Here is a 13,592-nt window from a genome sequence, read left to right on the forward strand (position 1 = left end):
GAGTAGATGAACTCAATCTGAATCTTTTGAAACTCTAAACGAAGACTGGCAGCAGAAGCCTCTATACTACTTCCCCAGCTGCCCTGGCTTTTTAAAAATCCATTTTATAGTGATGATTTAAAGTTCATCTTCTCACACTCGTTTTTAAGTTTGAGATTTTACATAGCCCTTTGGGTCTTAAAGTCATTAGATCTTGCTCAACAGTGGAAGCTGTCTACTAATTTCTCATTTAGACTTCAGATAGAATTGTCCAGAGATTATTAGTTTCAATCTCTTTGAAAGTTTACCTTTTTCTATATTCCCTATTAGCTTGGCAGACATTCCTAGAAAGAAAAAAGTAGTACATAATTTATTGGCACTCAGAAGAGTGAGTCTATGTCTTTATTTTCAGTCAAGAATGAATGTTTTTCTCTCTGGAAGGAAGAGCCTTTCCCTTTTTATCAGTTATCTAGTGGTATTTCCTAGTTAAATTATAACTATATGTTTAGTCGTTTGTAACTTTCCTTTTGGTTGGAAATACCAATTTGAAATAATGGAGAAAATTGATGAGCCCTTCACCTTTTGTGAAGTGGGGGCGAAAGTTGTAATAAATGCAAAACTTTCTTCTTACCTTCTCTAGTCCTTTAGTTGTTGTTGTTGTTGTTGTTGTTGTTTAAGATTTTATTTATTTATTCATGGGAGACAAAGAGAAAGAAGCAGAGACACAGGCAGAGGGAGAAGCAGGCTCCATGCAGGGAACACAATGTGGGACTCAATCCTGGGACCCCAGGATCATGCCCTGGGCCAAAGGCAGACAATCAAGCGGCTAAGCCACCCAGGTGTCCCTCTAGTCCTTTAGTTTAGGAGCATACAATATAAATTTCTTATGAAAGTATGTTGGATATACTAAAGCTTAATTTTGAAAATAATTATATAAAATCCTGTTCAGGTTTGATAACACGGTCTGATTCCTGTTCGTGTCTGCTTTAAACTCCTTCTCCTCTGTAGCATATTTGTAAAAAATGGCTTGTATTTGAAAATCCTGACAGTAAATTATAAGCTAAACTTTAAAGCTTGTAAAGATAGAGGAATGCGTCCAGGTAAATTGTCAGTTCTCACAAGTCTGTGATGATTATCAAGTGGAAATCTCCAAAGAAGCTGAAATTCAGAGGAGGCCAAATTCAAATTCAAGCCAAAACTGATGCAGATAGTGGTTTGACTTCCTTCCCCCGTCTATTATGTAAATATCCCTTTAAAAATGCGAGAGTTGGGATCCCTGGGTGGCCCAGCGGTTTGGCACCTGCCTTTGGCACAGGACGGGATCCTGGAGACCCGGGATCGAATCCCACGTCAGGCTCCTGGTACATGGAGCCTGCTTCTCCCTCTGCCTATGTCTCTGCCTCTCTCTTTCTCTCTGTATGACTATCATAAATAAATAATAAAAAAATTAAAAATAAATAAAAATAAATAAAAATAAAAATGTGAGAGTTGCTAAAGGCTGTAGAACACATGTACCCAAATTTTCAAGCAGTATGAAGCTATTGTCAAAGAACAAGTACAGCTTGTGTCTTAGAATTAAATCTACCAGACGGGCTGGCTGGCTGGCTGAGCAGATCACAAGCATGGGATGTTGAATGTTTGCTTTAAGCAAAGACATCCAGTTTCCATAGCACTATGACTTTATAGCCTAGATCAGATTATACTGTTTATTTAGCTAACACCATTTTCCCCTCAACATACTAAAAAGATTGAATCAATAAATCTTGAACTTCCAGAAAAACGTTTAAAATAAGCAGGTCATAGTATAGAGTGAGTCAGTATGGAAGTAGGAAGGTAGAAGCTATACACATGTAGTTTTAGTTAACAAGATCAGCATATGTTAGAAAACAAGCTAAAGTTAGAGTCGTTTTTATGATTTTTTTTTGGTAACATCTAAGATGTATGAATCCATGTAGTATAGATTTTGAGAGAAAAGTTGTTCATTAAAAATAATAGTTATTTTATAAAATTTTGGAAGCAGAAAATATATAGTCCCTCATTTTTTAAAATGCTATAAATGGGTCCATTCATAAAAGTCTTACTTATTTTTCTCAGATATTCACATGCACTAATACCTCTGTGTCAGGATATCAACTTTTCATGTGTTCAAAGCAGGAAAATATTTATTATCGTAACATAAATAATAGAATGAAAGTTCAAATTCTACCTTACACAAAGAGGTAATTTGGCTTTTATTGTCTCAGCTTCAGAGCTTTTTACTCTTTTATCATCTCTGGAATATCTCTTGCTCTCTTGATTTAATTTAAATATGATTAACAACAGTTTGAACATTTTTATTTATTTATTTATTTTTATTTAGTTAGTTTTAAAGTAGGCTCCATGCCCAGTGTGAAGCCCAATGCAGGCCTTGAACTCACAACCCTGAGATCAAGACCTGAGCTGAGACCAAGAGTTGGACACAACCAACTGAGCCACCGAGCACCTGCAGTTTCAATATTTTTATAGCTATTAATTTATTGTTTCTTTTTTGGTGCCCTTCAATTAATTTTTTTAGAGTTTTAGTGATCTATACAGAAGAATCATGACATTTGCATATAGATAATTTGAATATAGCTGTGTGAAGACAGTGGTTAATTGGCACTGAGTAAAAATTCAAATGCTCACTTTTGATCTTGAATCTTTGACCTTTGAAAATTGGTATGTGGTTTTGGCTTACTCTGGACACAGTTCCCTTCTGTAACATCCAGTCAGTCACTGAGATCTGTTTCCACTTCAGATTAGTTCAGATTAATCTACTGTAGTCTTTATTATTACACAAAATGAAAATTATGTCAGTTATACATGCAATATAAAAAATAGAAGTTTATTCACTGAAGCATTGTTTGTAACAGGCAAAAGGTTAGAAACAACTGAAATATCTGTCAATAGGGAACTAGTGAAGTAAATTTTGTATTCTATACAATGGCATACTATACAGCCATTAAAGAGGTAAAGCATTTGGGCACCTGGGTGGCTCATTTAGTTAAGAGTCTACCTTGGACAAAAAAAAAAAAAAAAAGAGTCTGCCTTGGGCCCAGGTCATGATCAGGGTCCTGGGATTGAGCCCCACATCTGGCTCCCTGCTCAATGGGTTGCCTGCTTCTCCCTCTCCCTCTGCCGCTCCCCCCGCCCCCGCTGTGCTGTCTCTCAAATAAATAAAATCTTAAAAAAAAAAAAACGTAAAGCACCTCTACATGGTCTGATATTGGACAAAGGACAAAGTCATGGAGATATTATTGAAGAGAAAAAGAGCAAGATGCATAACAGTATGTGAAAAGAAACTCTGAATAGTTTCAGACCCAAACATACCAAACACACAAAAATAGCTACTGCTTCTTGGAAGAACAAAGTGTAGAGTTAGATGGAGGCTAGGAAACTTTTTCCTTTTGATATTATACCCTGCATATGCATTACCTTTGTTTTAAAATTAAAAGATCATCTTGATTAAAAAAAAAGTGCTTATAGTTAAGTCTGCAAACTGAAACTACGCTGTATTTAACATATAAAGTTACTCATATGTAAAATTATTTTTATTCATGTATAAAATTCATTTTCACTGATTAAAAAACATAACTGAAAGAAAAGTTGGATATTACAGCAAAAAATACTTTGGCTATGTTGTCTGGCTTTGATTGTGAGGAAGTGAGTCTTCCTTTATTATTTTGCTTTATACAGTAGATTTGCCCTGGGAAATTATTTCTAACTCCAGTTTAATGAAAACTTTCTAAAGGCAAGGATTCAGTATTCTTCAAAGCTATGATAGTATTATTTATTGACAGAACTGTGCCCACTACAAATGGTCTTGTTTAAAATCACCTGCTGTTCTGAAATCTTACTCAGATTTCAGGTGTTTTAAAATTACTTATATTTTACCAAATGCAAATTTGCTTTACAAAGTAAGCTGCAAGCAGTTCAAATATAGGAAATAACTCTTGCAAAGAAATGCTTGATATTCAGAATTTGGAACAATTGGTTGGCTAGAGAAACATTAATGAACATCACAGACTGACTTGCCTTCATAGGAATGAATTTAAAACTATTGCTTTTTCTTTGTAAATGGAAAAAGAACCTCTAATTGTCCTATATTTATAGCAACCATATGTCCCAGAATTTCCAGGATAGTTCCCAGTTTCATATTCTCCATCTCCTCAGACCATGTATATTGACTTTTAGTTTGGAAAATTGGTTCATTCTTCTAGTATTAGAAATATACTTCTTTGGGACCATTTCATTTTAAGTAGAAGAAACTCATTTCAAATCACTTGTATGAAAGAAAGAAGATGTAAGAAATTTTAAAATGTTTTATATACCAGAATTACTTGAGACAAGAAAATTTCCATTATGTGGGATTTTTGCTCTATGTTTTTGTTCACGAAATGCAATCAGTGAGCAAGGAATATGGAGCAATATATTGAATAAGATGTTTTCCTTCTTTCCATAATGACAGGCACTGCTTCTGCAATGGAAACTGAATCTGTAGGGAAGATTTCTAAGTTAAGAGATTTTGAGATATAAGTAGAACAATAAGTACATGAAAAGATGTTCAACGTCATTGGCCATCAGGGAAATGCAAACAGAACCACAATTAATTTAAAAAAATTTTTTTTTCAGAACCACAATTAGAGATTGCTTCGTACCAGCTAGGAGGGCTATATCTATTTTTTTTTTTAGGAGGGCTATATCTAAAAGATAGGTAATAATAAATGTTTTTTTTTTAATTTTATTTATTTATTTATTTATTTATTTATTTATTTATTTATTTATGATAGTCACACACAGAGAGAGAGAGAGAGAGGCAGAGACACAGGCAGAGGGAGAAGCAGGCTCCATGCACCGGGAGCCCGATGTGAAATTCGATCCCGGGTCTCCAGGATCGCGCCCTGGGCCAAAGGCAGGCGCCAAACCGCTGTGCCACCCAGGGATCCCAGGTAATAATAAATGTTGTTTAGGATATGGAGAAATTTGAAACTTCAGATAGTAGTGATAGAAATATAAAATGGTATAGTCACTTTGGAAAGTATGGTGGTTCCTCAAAAGGTTAAACAGAGTTATACATGACCCAGTAATTTTATTCCTAAGTATACACCCAAGAGAAATGAAAACATATGTCAGCACAAAAACTTGTATGTGAATGTTCATAGCAGCATTTTTTATGATAGCTAAGAAATGGTAACAACCCAAATGTCAACCAACTGATAAAGAGACAATATGATATATCCATACAATATAATATTCAGAATTTAAAAAGGAATAAAATACCAATACTTGCTACAATGTGAATGAACCTTGAAAACATTATCAGTGAAAGAAGCCAGTGATAAAGGACCATTTATTATATGACTCCATTTATATGAAATGTCTAGAATAGACAAATCCATGGAGACAGAAGGTAGTTGATAGTTGATAGGTGCCTGGGGCTAAAGAGAGAGGGAGGAAATAGGGAGTGACTGGTGACTGGTGTCACTCTTTTTGGAGTGACAAAAATGTTCTAAAGTTGATTGTGCACTTTAAATGGATGAATTGTATATTATATGAATTATATCTCAGTAAAAGTGTTATTTGAAAAGGGAGGGTCTTTTACTCATTGTTGGAGACATTCTGTTTTATACCTTCTTTAGCAGTGGCTTTCAACCAGGGACAGTTTTGCCATCCAGGGGACATGTGGCAATGGTAGGAGACAGTTTTGATTGTCACATCTGGTGGAGGGGTGCCACTGATATCTAGTGGGTAAAATCCAAGAATGTTGCTAACATCCTTCAATGCTCAGAACAGCCCCCACAACAACAAAAAATTATCTGGCTCATTTTGTCAATAGTGCCCAGCTTGAGAAATTCTATTCAGTAACTGTGTTAACTCCAGTGGTGATTGATCACAACCATGTTTTTGAAGCACTGCAAGATCATGAATTATCAAACAGGCAAACGTTTTCTCTATTCAGGTTACTAAGGGCAAGGCTATTCAATAAGACAACCCTCCCCCCCAAAAAAGTGACTTATTTCTCTATTTGGCGAAACCTAAACTAAATTAACCAAAATATTTTATTCCTCAGTCAGCCCTGGTTAGGATTTTACTATATTTTGTTGTATTTTATTTTCTTATTTATAGCTTCTTAAAGACCAAATTTAGAGTATAACATCTACTTGAAATAAAAACAGGAGTAAAGAACCATACTATAGAAGAGCTTTGAAGGTATAACTAAAAGCTAACTTGCCCATTTCAGAACTTATTTGCTCATGCCCTAAAATAGAAATGTGGCCCTAAACTAAGCTAATTTGCTAGGTTTCAGTCTCGAGCTATACTCCTTTTTTGTATGTACCTGTTTGAAATGTCCACAGACTTTTCTGGAAAAGGAGCAGGGCTTCATTACAAAATCCAGCATTTCAAATACGACAGCTAACATTTATTTAATGCTTATCACATTCTGGGTATTATGTAAAGCAGTATATGTATATTATTTAGTTTTAACAAAAGCCTATTAAGTAGATAAGGTTATTCCTGGTCTTCTGGAAACATCCTTTTTATAACCATTTGTCTTCCTGCTCCAGTTATATGCTGGTTTTTCTGTAGATTTTACACTATAGTTATTCTGAAAGTTCCCTTCCCCATCATTTGGAGGCTCCTCTTTTCTTGTCTCCCATCTAGAGTCTCCTGCATCTTCCCTTACCATAATGTACTCCCTTATTTTGGTGGAGGTACATCCTCTGTTACCTTACAAAGAAAACCAGTGTTTGAAAATGTCTTTATTCTACCTTTATTATTAAAAAAGATACTTTGGCTAGGTATAGAATTCAATGTAAGAAATATTTTTCTCCCACAATTTAAAAGACATTATTCACTTGTCTTTCAGTTTTGTGTATAATCTGCTTTGTGTCTTTCCAAGTCTAAAAGCTTAGAATTTCTTTATTTCTGGTGCTCTGAAATGTCACAATGATGTGCCTTGCTGTGCATCTTTTTTTCATGGATTTTGCTTAACTCTCACTGGGACCTTTCACTCTCAAAACTCATTTGCTTGAGTTTAAGAGAAGTTTATTAAAATATTTCTTTGATCATTTCTTCCCTTTTTCTCTCTGGAATGCCTATTTTTTAGATGTGGACTTAAATTCATCCTATAATTTCCTTGTTTTGGGAATAAGTCTTTTCTTTTGTCTTTTAGTTCTACTTTCTGAGAAATTTCTTTAACTCTATTTCCCAATCTATATTAAACTTTTTATTTCAGTTATATTTTGAATTCCCAACAGCTCTTTTTTGTTCCCTAAGTGCTTCTTTTTTATAACCTCCTATTCTGTTTGACAGATGTTTCATCTCTTACCTCTGAGAATGTTAATTGTAGTTTTTCTGAAGTATTTCTCTTACAGTCTGAATTTATTCTGATTCATCTGACTCCTTTCTGTTTGGTTTTTATGGGGGGAGGGGGTTAGGTCTCTGTTTTTCATGTTATAGACTTTCCTCAAATATTTAGTGGTTCTTAACTGTCCATAATGTATAAGATTCCAGTGTTTATTGACTACTGACATGATACACTGAGAAGGGTTCCAATATCATCTTTATGGTAATCTTGCAAAAAAAGTGCATAACCTAAATTCAACCATGAAGAAACATACACAAATACAAATTGATGGGCATTCTATAACTAGCCATTATTCTTCATAAGAGTCAAGATTATGAAAGACAAAGAGACTGAGATACTTTCCAGATTAAGGGACATTATTAAGAAGGTATGATAACTAAGTGCATTGTGGGATCCTGAATTGGATCCTGGAGCAAAATTAATGGGATAATTGGTGAAATTTGAGTAAGGTCTGTAGATTAGCTAATAGTATTCCTGGTTTTTCATACAATTCAATAGCAAACAAATAAACAATCTGATTTAGAAAATGAGGAGAGGATCTGAATAGAAATTTTCCCAAAGAAGACATACATATGGCCAACAGACCCATGGAAAGATGCTCAACATCACTCATCATCAAAGAAATGCAAATGAAAACTATAATCAAATATCACCACACACCTGTCAGAATGGCTATTATCAAAAAGACAAGAAATAGGATGTGTATTTCCAAAGAAAACATTATACCAGCTGGGTATTTTTCCAAAGAAAATGACAACACTAACTTGAAAAGATATCTGCACCTCCATTTCACTGCAGCACCATTTTTAATATTCAAGCTATAGAAACAACGTTCAGGGTCCATCAGTGGATGAATGGATAAAGAATATGTAGTGATATATATATATATATATATATATATATAGAGAGAGAGAGAGAGAATATATATATATATGATGAAATATTATTCAGCATAAAGAAGAGTGAAATTTTGCCATTTAAAACAATGTGGACAGACCTTGAAGATATTATGCTAAGTGAGATAAATCAGACAAAGACAAATACCATATGATCTTACTCATTTGTGTAATCTTAAAAAAAAAATGCCTCTTGAATACAGAGAACAAATTGGTAGTTTCCAGAGTCAGGGGGGTGAAATGGATAAGGGGAGTCAAAAGGTATAAAATTCCAGTTAAAAAATGAGAGTGTAATGTGCAGTATGGCAACTATAAGTAATACTATATTGAATATTTTGAAGCTAAGAGAGCAAATCTTGTAAGTTCCTATCACAAGAGGAAAAAAATATGTGTGGTGATAGATGTTAAATAAACTTGTGATCATTTAGCAATATATACAAATACTGATTCATTATGTCGTATACCTAAAAGTAATATAATGTTATATGTTTACTATATCTTAATTTAAAAAAGAGTATGTGGATGGATACTGAAAGTAGTTTATTGAACAGTTAACCCTTGTTTGCTCTGGCAACTTGCATGGTAGGGTCAAGGTTTTTATGTTACTATAACTACTTTGATAAATATGGGTGACAGATACCATTATGTATATAGATTTTTATTTATGATTTAAACTTAAGAATAAAAGATTAGATATATAAAAGTATTACTATTTCCTCTAAAAAATAGTATTCCTGGTTTTAATCATTGTACTATGGTTATGTAAGATATTAATGTTTGGGGAAGCTGGCTACTTTTTTCTTCCAATATTTTTTTCTCCTATACTCTTCCTTTCTCTCTTTCTCTTTCTCCCCCTGTCCCTTCCCTCTTCTCTATTTCTGGCACACCAGTTACACATATGTTAGATTGCATGAAACTTTTCCATAAGTCCTTTTTACTTTTCATATTATATAAATTATATTGGTATATCTTAAAAGTTCACAGAACTTTTCTCCAGTCACGTTTAATCATATGTTAAGCCTATCTAGTGATCCTTAATTCAGATGTTATATTTTTTAGTCCTATATATATTTCAAAATATACATTTGATTCAGTTTTTTTAAAGATTTTATTTATTTATTCATAGACACAGAGAGAGAGAGGCAGAGACACAGGCAGAGGGAGAAGCAGGCTCCATGCAGGGAACCCAATTTGGGACTCGATCCCGGGTCTCCAGGATCACACCCCAGGCTGCAGGCGGCGCCAAACCGCTGCGCCACCGGGGCTGCCCTTATTCAGTTTTATAGTTTCCATTTCACTACTGAGATTCCCCCTCCATTCAATTCATTATGACTTTATTTTCCTTTTAAGTCCTTGAGCATCTTTTTCATAGCTGCTTTCATTTCTCTGTCTGCTAATTCCAAGATCTGGCTTATCTTGTGGCCAGTTTCTATTAAGGACTTTTCCTCCTGGTGCTGGATCACATTTTTCTGTTTCTTTGCATGTTTAGTAACTTTTTATTGTGTATTGGACAGCGTATGTGGTACCTGATTGAGACAGTAAATTTTACTCTCTTTCCCTGAAGAATGTTGACTTTTGTTCTAGCAAGTTGTTGACTTAGCTGAGATCCAATGCTCTCTCCTCTTAGGTGAACATCAGCTAAAATCTATGCTCAATGTTCCAGCTGCTGCCTTTCATATATACAGTTCAGAAATCAGCTAAGAATTTGGGTAGAGTTTATGTATAGATTTGTAGGGATTTCTGTGGCTTCTTTCTTTCAGAGATTGTCCCCCCTCGCTTTCTAGTTATTCTGTTAACCTCTAGCTAGGTCTTCATACTCCCCAAATGAGTAAGATGTTAGATTTCTGCTTGAGTTCTAATTGTACTGCTATATGAACTGTGAAGTACTATTAGGTAAAAAGCCATGTAAATTTGAATCCTGTGCAATAAGTTTCTTCTTCCAAAGATTGACTCCCCTTCAGTTTCTGCTTGTTTGTGGTAACTCCATAGTACTTTCAAATAGTTTTTCTGTTTTTTTCAGAGTATATAATTATTATCTGCAAAGGGATAGGTCTAATATACCCTATTCTACCATTACCACAAATTGTACCATATTCCCTTTTATTTTCCATTGATATTGCATGGGATTAAACAAAAAAAGACTTCTACATTTTTTTGTGAATGATGGCAATAGCTTACCAATTTTTTCTAAAAACATTGAACACATTACTAATCTTACTTTTTATTCTTTTTCTTATAGACAAGAGATGATTTCCTAGGTCAAGTGGATGTTCCTCTTTATCCATTACCGGTTGGTAGAGATGTCTATGATTTTAATTTTTGTGTTTATTCTTTTTTTTCTAATAAATACTTACAGATGCACAAGATAGTAAATGTAAATATTTGATTTGTAAAATATATTCTGCTATTAATTCTTGAGCATATTATTTTATGAAAACTCATCTCAATTTTCCATTTTAATTTTATTTTCAAGATTCCCTTACATGAACCCCAGTAAGAAATAGAGAGTTACTGAGGTTGGTTGACATAAGGAGAGCATGTCTGAGGAAAATCAGTTTGGACATAATCTGCTGAATAAGTAGAATGGGGAGAGCTTAGTCTCACAGAAAGAACCTAAGATCCTTTACAATGTGATGGGCATAAACCTGAATGTGGACCAAGCATATAACAACAATGAAGGAAAGTAAGATTCAGGAATCATTTCATAATGAAACATTCTTGGACCAGGTTTCTGAAATGGAGGTTGAGAAAAAAAATGAACAAAAAGTAATGATAATACAGATTGAATTTGGGAGATCCAGGTGGTGTCTTAAGTAGAAAAGGTAGGAGGAAAAGCCATTTTGTTTTGAAAAAGAATATATTCATTTTTAGCCATAATGAATTTCAGGAGAAAACAGGAAAAATGGAAGTCTAAAGTGGGCAGCCAACAGAAATATAAAAATCAATTGTGTAGAGGAAGAGACTGGAAGGATTGAGAGTTACCACATCGAGGTAACAGCAGAATCTCTGAGAATGATGGGCTGTCCAAGTAAGATAGATGAGAGCATCAAAGGCCAGACATTGAACCTCAGGCAGTATGGATCAATCAGAGAAGACAGACAAGAAGAACCAGGAACAACCTGACAAGTAAAATAATGCCATGAGAATTTAAGGAAAGTTCTAAGACTGAATGGGTAGTTAATGCAAAACGTAAGAGAGAAGTAAAGAATAATAAAAGCAAAGGGCTGTTGAATTTGATAAGAAAGGTAATACTTCTTTACTATATCAATCTTTTGAGATATTTATTGGCTCTCCAAAGTCTTTAGAGATCACAAACTTTTGATAATATATTTAATCCAATCTTACATTCCAGGCTATTTACTTTTATGTTCTCCTAGAATGGCCTCTACTCTCTAATCATGCCCACCTGCTTGCATCAGATATATTCCATATTCCTTTTGGGTGCCAACATGCTAACCACTCTACTTTGTTTCCACTTCTTCCCTCCATTGACTGCACAGTGCACCTGCTAAGCCTGTTTGGTACTAAGATGTGATGCTGCCACAAGTTCTATGGTATAGGAAAGTGAAAGGCCTGTCAAGCTACCAGTCATATCCATTTAATGAGCTAAAGCCACATTTTTCTCACTTCTAATTTCACTTATGGCTTAGATCATAGTTCATGAATATTCCTTAAAAGTACATGTTTTTGATGTTATAGATGTATCTTGAAAACCCACTGTTTTATTCTAGACAGAAAATCCAAGAATGGAGAGACCATATACGTTTAAGGATTTTGTTCTTCACCCAAGAAGGTCAGTAAATATAAAATAATAACATTAATTTTTAAAATCTCATGATATATTATAGTAGTCTCTTTTGAAATTCAAAGTTTAAACCTGTGTAAATAAGCTACTTCTAAATATTATTTTTAAAGCTTTACTGTTGTTTCTGATTAAAAAGTAATATATGCACAGCACCAAAAATTCTGAACATATAGAAAAGTATTCATACCCCTTTAGGAAAGACTTGTCCTCTTAATATTTATCAGACTAGAAGGTGTTATTGTTTTATTATTTATCTTAAAGTATATGTACTTTTGTCCTACTATCCTTTTAAAAATCACAAACATTACTTCCACCAAAAGCAATATCCAATTTGATGTACACAAAACCAATTTCAGAAAAGCCTAACTATGTCTTGCATATATTAATTAAAAATATTTCAGAAAACTCAAATATTTAGAGAAAATAACATGAGCAGTGACTAGGATTTAAAACCTAAATAGCATGTTCATAAGTCCATCTTCCTAAACTTAAAATTTTTAAGCTTAAGTTGTAAATGAAACTCCAAATAAAACTCCTTTTGACCATCTATACCACATAGTCAAGTAAAATCTAGTGAGGACATGTATGGATTTACTGTCAAAAAAGTCAAAGTCAAAATAATGAAGTACATCTGTATATCCATACAATAGTATTTGTCTTGCTTTTAAAACTAGAAAATACAAAATGAAAGATATATAATGGGAAATTAGTAAAATTTTTCATTTAAAACATTTAATTACTCTTTGTAATATAAATTGTTAAAGCAAAATAAAAGGGATAGTGCTCTCTTAATATTTTTTTTCTATAAGAGAAGTCATATATTTAACTTCTGTAGAAGTCTTGGAATGTAAATCTTATCTTCCTTTAACTTTAGACTGATTGTGGCATGTGCATACCAAGAATAAATAAATATTTTCTTCTCTTATTTGATTGCCCTAGTAGCCTGCTTTTTAACCTTGTCAAATGCTTCCTAGTATCATTATCTTTAAAAATATATAATTTACATCTTCTGTCTGCACTGGATATCACTGCAAGTGCAGAAAGAACTTTAAATCAATAGAAAATGTACTATATTCTTAGACTTTCTGATGCTACTTTGCCCCATTAGGTGCAAACCCACAGGCTTATTGTCTAGTTGAAAAGACATGAGGGACACCTGGATGGCTCAGTCAGCTAAGCAGCTGACTCTGAATTTTGGTTTGGGACATGATCTCAGGGCCCTGGGATCAAGCCCTGAATGAAGCTCGCTGCTCAGCAGGGAGTCTTTTGTCCCTCTCCCTCTGCCCCTCCCCCGAATCTCACTCTTGCTCTTTCTATCTCTAAAATAAATAAATGAATAAAATCTTTTTTAAAAAGCTATGAAACACATCACTATAGAGAAACTCTTGTATAAACCATTTTCTGAGCAAGTTTTCTGTATCCATCTGTTATATCAAGAAGTCATTGTGCACTCTCCCTTAAAAATGGACACATGAGCCATATTAGTGGCCTTGGAAAATAGCATCAGGGATTCTGTTGACCCACT

General features: G+C 34.0%; 1 protein-coding gene across 3 annotated transcripts in view; it reads left to right on the top strand.

The window, feature by feature from the left end:
• The window catches only part of NEDD4 (NEDD4 E3 ubiquitin protein ligase), a 124,330-nt gene that overhangs the window by 73,900 nt on the left and 36,838 nt on the right, over positions 1-13,592 (top strand). For all 3 annotated transcript variants that reach the window (XM_055319861.1, XM_055319859.1, XM_055319858.1), the window contains 2 exons: positions 10,502-10,552; positions 11,994-12,055. In XM_055319861.1, coding sequence (XP_055175836.1) covers positions 10,502-10,552; positions 11,994-12,055 — 113 coding nt within the window. The remainder of the gene's footprint in view (positions 1-10,501; positions 10,553-11,993; positions 12,056-13,592) is intronic.

Source organism: Nyctereutes procyonoides, unplaced genomic scaffold, assembly GCF_905146905.1.
Source record: "Nyctereutes procyonoides isolate TBG_1078 unplaced genomic scaffold, NYPRO_anot_genome, whole genome shotgun sequence".
In the NCBI taxonomy this organism is placed as follows: Eukaryota; Metazoa; Chordata; class Mammalia; order Carnivora; family Canidae; genus Nyctereutes; species Nyctereutes procyonoides.